At 39.5% G+C, this 9457-nt stretch overlaps 2 protein-coding genes across 4 annotated transcripts; both read left to right on the top strand.

Annotated features, from left to right (window-relative positions):
* Positions 468 to 3995, top strand: LOC105174787 (G-type lectin S-receptor-like serine/threonine-protein kinase At4g27290). The gene is made up of 7 exons (XM_011096977.2): positions 468 to 1824; positions 2102 to 2233; positions 2362 to 2489; positions 2646 to 2856; positions 2953 to 3190; positions 3289 to 3439; positions 3545 to 3995. The coding sequence occupies exons 1-7, from the start codon at positions 543 to 545 to the stop codon at positions 3845 to 3847; spliced, it is 2445 nt and encodes an 814-aa protein (XP_011095279.2). The 5' UTR covers positions 468 to 542; the 3' UTR covers positions 3848 to 3995.
* Positions 5029 to 9161, top strand: LOC105175128 (G-type lectin S-receptor-like serine/threonine-protein kinase At4g27290). 3 transcript variants are annotated; one of them, XM_020698342.1, is made up of 7 exons: positions 5030 to 6506; positions 6689 to 6814; positions 6935 to 7065; positions 7546 to 7774; positions 7932 to 8169; positions 8241 to 8391; positions 8495 to 9161. In XM_020698342.1, the coding sequence occupies exons 1-7, from the start codon at positions 5237 to 5239 to the stop codon at positions 8789 to 8791; spliced, it is 2442 nt and encodes an 813-aa protein (XP_020554001.1). In that variant the 5' UTR covers positions 5030 to 5236; the 3' UTR covers positions 8792 to 9161. The 3 variants fall into 3 exon arrangements, with proteins under 3 accessions (XP_020554003.1, XP_020554001.1, XP_020554002.1); XM_020698343.1 differs by having other exon boundaries at positions 5031 to 6506; positions 7546 to 7756; XM_020698344.1 differs by lacking the exon at positions 6689 to 6814 and having other exon boundaries at positions 5029 to 6506.

Here is a 9457-nt window from a genome sequence, read left to right as displayed (position 1 = left end):
CTCAATTTATTCTCAAAGCTAAACTAGAATGTGCATGCATGTTAGTTTATCTGGACAACAATTAAACCGATAATTATAAAATCAAATAGAAAAAGGAAAAAAAAAAAAAAAAAGATAGACCAAAGCCAAACAATATGAAAAATGCAAAGGAATTGTACGACGAATTCTTATAGTTATGCAGAAGGTTTTAATGCTTCTGGATTCGACAGCGTCAACACCCTGTCCGTTTTTTGAGCCTGTCGTTGTGGAAATATTTACACCACAATTTCTTAGTACCCTTATCTTTTTCCTCAACTCATAGAATTCTTCCAAATTTTGAGCCAAAATCAGGCTGTCATGTTCGTTCTTAATGTTAATGACAACAGGTCGAGTCAAGGTCGTCGCTACATTCTAAAAGCTTCCCAAATTATTGAAGCTCATCTAAGTACAGGACTCGCTTGGAAAGTATTTGCTTTAACCATCACAAATATAAGTCCCATGTTGTCTTATTAATCCAACAAAACTGAACCCTGAAAAGCTGTAGATCGTTGTACAAGAGAACAATGAGAAGAAAAATTGAAGAGTTCACCTTTCTCCTTGTGTTGACGTCTTTGTTAATCACCACAACATTTTCAAACGCAATGGATGTAATAAATACAACTCACATGATTACAGATGGGCACACATTGATCTCTTCAGACGGAAGCTTCGAGCTGGGATTTTTCAGCCCGGCTAATTCCAAGAATCGATACGTAGGGATATGGTACAAGAAAGTAACTGCCTTCACCGTGGTTTGGGTTGCCAACAGAGATAATCCTCTCACAAACACATCCGGGGCAGTACTGAAGGTCATTGAGCCAGGGATTTTGGCTCTTCTCAATGGCAGTAACTCCATGATATGGTCGTCCAATACGTCTGGAGTTGCTCGAACCCCAGTTGCGCAATTGCTGGACTCAGGAAATCTTGTTGTCAAAGAAGCAAATGATGATAACTCAGACAAGTATCTGTGGCAGAGTTTTGATTACCCAACTGATACACTTTTACCTGGTATGAAGTTAGGCCGGAACTTTGTAACTGGTTACGAAACTTACATCACGGCATGGAAAAGCAGTGAAGATCCAGGGACCGGAGATTATGCGTACCACCTTGATCCTACGGGATATCCTCAAGCAGTTCTCACCAGGCGTTCTGTTGAGCTGTTTAGATCAGGACCCTGGAATGGAGTGGGGTACAGTGGGCTGCCTTCCCTGAAAAACAATTCAATTTACACATTTGAGTTAGTTTTTAATAAGAATGAGGCCTACTATCACTACGAGCTCCTTAACAAATCCGTGTTTTCAAGGTTATCAGTAAACCAAAGCGGTGTCGCACAGCGCTGGACTTGGGTTGACCGAACTCAAGGTTGGATTATGCACCTGACAGCACCAGTAGATAATTGTGATTCTTATAAACAGTGTGGGGCATATGGGACTTGCAATATCTATGATTCTCCAATATGTGGATGTTTAACGAAATTTATTCCAAGAAATCCAGACGAATGGATGGCAGCAGACTGGTCCGATGGGTGTGTCCGAAGGGCACCGTTGGATTGCAGAAGTGATGGCTTCCAGAAATATACAGACATTAAATTGCCTGACACAAAGTATTCATGGTTTAATACGAGTATGACTCTGGAAGAATGCCAAGTCGAGTACATAAAGGATTGCAACTGTACCGCTTACACAAACTTAGATATAAGAAGAGGGGGGAGTGGATGTTTGCTTTGGTTCGGAGACCTGGTTGACATCAAAGTGGTGTATGGAGCAGGACAAGATCTTTACATTAGAGTCGCTTCTTCTGAAGTAGGTAAGTGTTCGTACTCCATAGAACACATACGCGTATCATATGTTAGTAGTTGCTAAACTGTCAAGAAGTGGACTAGAGAGGAAAGCAAAGTGAAAAACCACCCGAAACTTTCTGTTATGTCTACTGCTGACTTCTAAGAGTTAGAAGTATAGGGGATAAGCAAGAGTTTGAGTAATGTGGATAAGCAAGATACAACATGGTGGTCACATTTCGTTCTTAACAGGTATACTGCAGCATTTTAGGAACTGACTTTTGGTTTGGCTTCCAAATGATGCAGATTCGAACGGGGAGAAAAGAAAAACACTTATTGCAGTTTTGACATCATTGGCAGGGATTAGTCTGCTTGGTCTGAGCCTGATATTGTTTATTTGGAAGATGAAGAAGAATTACGAAAACATGCGAAAACAAGGTAAGGAGATTGTGGTATTTTAAACTGATTGCTGAAGAAAAAATTAAGTAGTGTTACTTTCAGCAGGTGTTTGTACTTAGGAAGTTCTAAATTTTATTGCGTTATCCATGGTTCTTGTGTTGCACAAGGGCATCGAGAAGGTCAAGAGGAAGACTTAGAGCTACCTACATTTGACTTATTGGCAATAACTAGAGCAACCAATAGTTTTGCAACCAGCTACAAGCTTGGGGAAGGCGGATTTGGACCTGTTTACAGGGTAAAAATTTTTGCTTGCTTTCTTTGTGATGTACAGTAGAAAGTAATAAATTGAACTGCATGTGTCATTCTAACACAGAAGACAAATTTTGCTAAGCTACCTCAATCGCTTCAAGTTCAGCACCTTAGATCACATGGAGTTGTCTTGAAATCTTAGGGAATGCTGGAAGACGGAAAGGAAATTGCTGTTAAACGGCTGTCAAGAACTTCCCTGCAAGGACTTGATGAGTTCAAGAATGAAGTCATCTGTATCGCCAACCTTCAACATCGGAATCTTGTTAGGCTTTTAGGATGCTGCATTCAAGGAGAGGAAAAGATGCTGATTTATGAGTACATGCCTAACGGAAGCCTGGACTTGATCCTATTTGGTGAGGATTTCTAAACACAAATACAGTTGAATGCATAATGCCACAAACGATTGACCACTGGAGCACAGACACTGACCAAACAAAAAACTTTAACAGATAAAAGAAAAAGTAAGCAGCTCGATTGGCCTAAGCGCTTCCATATTATCAATGGTATTGCTAGGGGACTCTTGTATCTCCATCAAGATTCTCTGCTGAGGATTATCCATAGGGACCTCAAAGCTAGTAACATATTGTTGGATGCTGACATGAACCCTAAGATATCGGACTTTGGCATGGCCAGAAGTTTTGCAGGGAATGAGACTGAAGCCAACACAATGCGAGTAGTTGGAACATAGTAAGAATCTCCAAAACCCCACATCTCCCAGATTGAATTTAACTGCTTCTAACCATGTGTAGGCTGATGCAATTTCATTGGCTTTAACCCTCATGCAGTGGTTATATGTCACCAGAATACGCTATAGACGGCTTGTTCTCAGTAAAATCGGATGTATATAGCTTTGGCGTTTTAGTGCTAGAAATAGTGAGTGGCCAGAAAAACAGAGGATTTCGTCACAAGGATCACCAACACAACCTTCTTGGACATGTAAGCATACAGTCTTGCTGCTACCTGCCTATATTATACGTGAAAATATTTGGAACATTTTGAGAGAATAAAATGGATAGAGTTCTAATGACTTGATGTGTTCAGGCATGGATGCAACACAAAGAAAGACGGTCCATGGATCTGGTCGACGTGAATCTAGTAGGCTCCTTTACCTTCTCTGAAGTAGTACGATCAATTCATGTGGCTCTATTGTGTGTCCAACAAAGCCCAGAAGACAGGCCAAGCATGTCTTCAGTGGTTCTGATGCTGGGCAGTGAAGGAACTCTGCCGCAACCCAAACAGCCTGGTTTTTTCACGGAAAGAGATGTTTTTGCTGCTGAAAGTACAACCAGCACCAAAGCAAGCTCATCAAATAATGTTACCATCACGCTATTAGATGCTAGGTAGATTCTCATCACGGTTCAACTATTTTTATTTATACCATAACCAACGCAAGTATCTTCACTCTTCCGAACTTATTTTTCAGGATAAAATTACTTGAACTCTCCTGAAATTTTTATAATTATAAATACTCTCTCCTTGAAAAATTACAAATATCCTTCTAAATTAACGGCTATTTAAGAACACCCTCTGACATCTTATTGTAGGAGGCTATTTTCCACTTTGATCATAGACTTACGTATTTGTCCTTAAAGATGCGCCTTATCAGGAAAAGAAGACTTGTAACTTATAAGCCGCACAAGTTCGATGTGATATATGTATTGAGGGGTTTGGGATGGATACATTACCTAACTCATACAAACTTCGTAAAAATAATGTAGTATAAGACTAGGTCCAACTCTGTGGCACCATAAATCAAACACAAAGTTTTTCAGATTATAAATTGGTGAAACTGCAAATTTCACGAAATGCTGCCTCAAATGAAATCGAAACCACTAGTATTGATAACACAAGTTAGATAATTCTGAAATAATTCAAAGAAAAAAAAATTTCCTTCATCAACTTCAGTTTCTGAGTGGTCTTTAACACTTTGGTGTACCTCTCTTTTAATATTTCTATGTAAATTTCTTAGTGCAGCAGCGCATTGCACTATGGAACAATTAACCTAAATTTATGCATAAGTTAGTTTATCATGAACAATGACAAAATTATGAATAAAATAAAAGAGTGATGACATTAAAAATCTGCGAGAATTGATTATGTTACAATGCATTTTCTTGAATTTGACAAATTACAAGCAAATCTCCTGCCAATAATGAATAAATTATTGATTTCTCCTGCACCCCCCCAAAAAAAAGTTATATAATTGCAAAAACAAATGAAATTGAAAAACCACTATAACTAACCCTTTCCTTTGATTTTTCTTTGAGTTTTGGTCTTTATAGAGACAAAGAAAGGATTATTAAGTAGTGTAGCAGCATTAGCAACGAATGATATTTCTTCCATACTTTGCATCAAATGTCTTAACCTTACCATGCACAACAGCGACAGCACTTTTATACGTCAATCGTGGAGGCGGAGGCTGGCATGAAGCCGCCGTTTCTGACAATCTTTTCCCAGTTGAAACCTCTGGATAGATTTCTTATTTTAAAACTTAATGAAAAAATTTAAATTCCTGTTGAACGTCTCATGGAAAAGCCACTTCCTGCCAGTCATAGCTGCCATAAAGCTGGATGATCTAGTACCAAAATCCAACAAGTTCAATTCTGTGGCTACCAGCCAAGAGTGATATTTCCAAGACAATATATTAGTTGACAACACAGCCATGTACTATATACAATAATCCATACCATATCAGAGAAACAAGAGAGAAAATTAAGGTTGAAAACTGCACCAATGAATACCTCACCGAAGGGCTTCTTACTTCTTGCTTGCTCTCTGATAATCCCAATCATCAGTTCTGGTGCAATAGATACAATAAACACCACTCACATAATTAGAGATGGCGACACGATGGTTTCATCTGGTGGGATGTTTGAGTTGGGATTTTTCAGCCCTGGAAATTCCAGGAATAGGTATGTAGGCATATGGTTCAAGAAAATAACAGTCAGGACAGTAGTCTGGGTTGCCAACAGAGAAGTTCCACTCCCGAATGAATCAGGTGTTTTAAAAGTTATGGAGCCAGGAATTCTGGCTCTGCTCAATGACACCAATGCAACAATATGGTCATCTAATACATCGAGGTCCGTGCAAAATCCAGTTGCACAGCTGTTAGATTCCGGGAACCTTGTCGTCAGAAATGCAGCCGATAATAACCCGGAGAATTTCCTGTGGCAAAGCTTTGATTATCCAACTGACACATTTTTACCAGGTATGGGATTTGGATGGAACTTTGTGACAGGTATAAACACGTACCTCTCCTCGTGGAAGACCAATGAAGATCCAGCTCCAGGAGACTATGCATATTTCATGGATACTACTGGATATCCACAAATATTCATGACAAAGAATAAAGTGGAACACATTAGAATTGGACCGTGGACTGGTCTTCGCTTCAGTGGGACAACCAACGCGATAGAAGATCCCACATACAAGTTGATAATGGTGATGAATGAAAATGAAGTAAACTACAGGGAAGAAACCATTGATAGATCAGTTATTTCGAGGTTTACGTTGAGCCAAAGTGGTGTAGCCCAGCGCTGGACTTGGGTTGATCGAACCCAAGAATGGGTGATTTACCTGAATGTACCAGCAGATAATTGTGATAATTACAAGTTATGTGGCGCATATGGTAGCTGCAATATAGCAAATTCTCCATCATGTGAATGCCTGGACAAGTTTGTGCCAAAAGATCCAGAAAGTTGGGTCAGAGCAGATTGGTCAAGTGGATGCATCCGAAAGACAAACTTGAGTTGTCAAGGAGATGTATTTTTTAAGTATTCTGGAATCAAATTGCCAGATGCAAGACATACCCGGCACAACGAAAGCCTGACACTAGAAGAATGCAGAGCAGAATGCTTAAGGAATTGCTCTTGTACGGCCTACACACTGTTGGACTTGAGCAAGTCAAGTGGATGCCTTCTTTGGTTTGAAGACTTGATCGACATAAGAGAACTATCGCAAGATGGACAAGAGATTTACATCAGAATGGCTGCTTCTGAGATAGGTAAAAGTTCAGGCCAAAGATACAAATCATTGCGTTTTTAAGTTATGCAGCTTCCCAAAAATTTAAAATTTATTTTACCGAGTGATCCTTCATAGTCACAAATGATGGTTTATATATGAAAAGCTTTCTTTCACAGCATTAGCTATAGCATAATCCTCTTTGATGGACTGCAAATGTTGCAGACTCTGAAGGGAAGAAACCAGAAGTACTTATTGGGAGTTTGACGTCGGTGATAGTTATGGTTCTTCTAGTCCTGTGCCTCTTTCTTTATATTTGGAAGAGGAGGAGTGAGTCCAAGATAAGAAAAGGTGGCATTTGAATAGCAGACTAAAAAGTTGATTATCGAGACAAAAGAAAGAATTGTATGCTTTTCTTAGTTTCTAATTGGCAATAGATTTTTTTCACTCCTATCCTTTTTCATGTTTCAGGGAGGTACAGAGGAAGTAATGAAGAACACTCAGAGCTACCCTCGTTCAGTTATTCTGCTATCTTAAAAGCTACTAATTACTTTTCAGATGATAACAAGCTTGGGGAAGGTGGATTTGGGCCTGTTTACAAGGTAAAACATTATTCCAAAACTTAACCTTTTGTTTTGACTAAGCCCCACATTCGCCTTCGAGGAGGATGATTTGTTTTGTCATGCACTCAGGTAGCAATTAAGTGGATTGTAAACAATTAAATTTGAATGAGAATAAGATGATATTATAATAGACATGTTATGATGGTGTCTCACATTGATCCAAGGATGAGTGTTTCTTTTCGAAGTCAAGGTGGTGGATTGGGTTGGGTAGCCGAGCTAGGGCGGGGGTGGACACAATAATTTACCCCAAGTGAAGTCAATTGTTTTTAACAGTATATTAATCTCATAATCATATAAAGAGGACATGGCACTGGACAAATTGAGAGGGTTGTATTGGTGGTCAGGCCCGTGACAATTGACACCATCTCTTCCATTAGTTCATAAAAATGTATGTCTCTACTTAAAAAAGTTCACCAGATGGATTTTAATGGTACCTTTCACAACTTGTGGTGACCTCAGGGGGCCCTGGAAGACGGACAAGAAATTGCTGTGAAACGCTTATCAAGCACATCCACACAAGGAATTGATGAATTCAAGAATGAAGTAATCTTTATTGCCAAACTTCAGCATCGAAATCTTGTCAGGCTCCTAGGATGCTGTATTCAAGGAGAAGAAAATATGTTGATCTATGAGTATATGCCTCACAAAAGCCTCGACGTGATCTTATTCGGTGGGCATCTTACATCTGGTAGAATCAGACTAAAAATATATTGCACTAACATCAATGCATCATGATGTCTTAAATGATGAGTCAGGCACATGCACAGCTCCATGTAGATATTGTAATATTTATGATGTTCGAGCATGCAATATGCCAAAACTAACTAGTCAGAAAATTTTGGCAGATCGAAAGAGAAATGTGTTGCTTGATTGGCCAAAGCGCTTCCATATTATAAATGGTATTGCTCGGGGACTTTTGTACCTTCATCAAGATTCCCGGCTAAGAATTATCCACCGAGACCTCAAAGCTAGCAACATATTGCTAGATTCTGATATGAACCCAAAGATATCAGACTTCGGAACAGCTAGAAGTTTTGGAGGCAATGAGACTTCAGCTAAAACACGTCGAGTTGTTGGAACATAGTAAGATTTTCAATAACTCAGTTGATATATTCAATTGACTTCCGTTGACTCTGGCCTAAACTTTGTTGCAGTGGATATATGTCTCCAGAATATGCAGTGGATGGCCTGTTCTCAGTAAAATCAGATGTATTTAGCTTCGGAGTCCTAGTGCTGGAAATTGTGAGTGGGAAGAGAAACAGAGGATTTTCAGACAGTGATTACCATCTCAACCTTCTTGGACATGTGAGTCTTCCGTCATAGGGTTATTTAGCAACAAGTCCATCATAGATGTGATTCTTTTTCTCTGGAGAAAAAAGAGTCCCTTAGTGTTACATAATCTCTACAGGCATGGACACTTTATAAAGAGGAAAGGTCACTGGAACTGGTTGATGCTTCTCTAGGTAAATCGTTTTGCTTACCTGAAGTGCTGAGATCAATCCATGTTGGCTTATTATGCGTGCAAAAGAAACCAGACGACAGGCCTAGCATGTCTTCGGTGGTTCTGATGTTGGGCAATGAAGGTGTACTTCCTCCTGCCAATCAGCCCGGATTCTTCTTGGAAAGAGAAGTTATTGCACAAAGTTCAACTACCACAACAACTTCAACAAATGAACTCACCATTACAATGCCAGAAGGCAGATAGCATGTTTCCTTCCTTTATTGTCACACTCCTCATATCTATGTTCTAAATATGTTCCTCTTCCCCCTCTCCCCATCTTTTTCATCCTTTAGCTAGTTGGGTTACTGGAAGCTGGCACACAGTGCAGACCTGTTCATGCCGAGATTGGACGCAAACAAGACTCATCAGGCATTTTTCCCTGTTATTATGTAAATTCTTTGAAATAAAACAGGGAACATGTACACAAAACCGGTTCTTGTGCTTGTGCTACACAAACATGAATCAACGGGGGAGAGAAGAATCGGGCATCAACCACTTCGGTAGAGCCTCAGTTGTAGTAATTGATATGTCAGAAGGATTATTTGTAAGTTGATTTTAGGTATAGAGCACCTTTCATAAGATGCAAAAATATTTCCATCGTCAACACGGATCCATACTCTCTCAAATGGTGAATGAAACTCGTGGGTGCTGCTGATATTTCATGCAGATTCACAACTAAAACTTATATATATGTGCAGGCACATAGTGGCTCAAGTCCCAAAGCTTTTTCCACCGAACACCGGTTCGACCTTCACATGAGAAAAAGACACTCATGATTAGCGGAAGAAAAAAGAGCCAGAAATCAAACTAGAGTTCATGCAATTCCATGACAAAAATAATACCTAGACAAAATCGAGCAGGCAACGGGTT

This window comes from Sesamum indicum, linkage group LG12, assembly GCF_000512975.1.
Source record: "Sesamum indicum cultivar Zhongzhi No. 13 linkage group LG12, S_indicum_v1.0, whole genome shotgun sequence".
Taxonomy (NCBI): Eukaryota; Viridiplantae; Streptophyta; class Magnoliopsida; order Lamiales; family Pedaliaceae; genus Sesamum; species Sesamum indicum.
The sequence above is the reverse complement of the archived record's forward strand: the minus strand, read 5'-3'. Positions and strand labels throughout refer to the sequence as shown.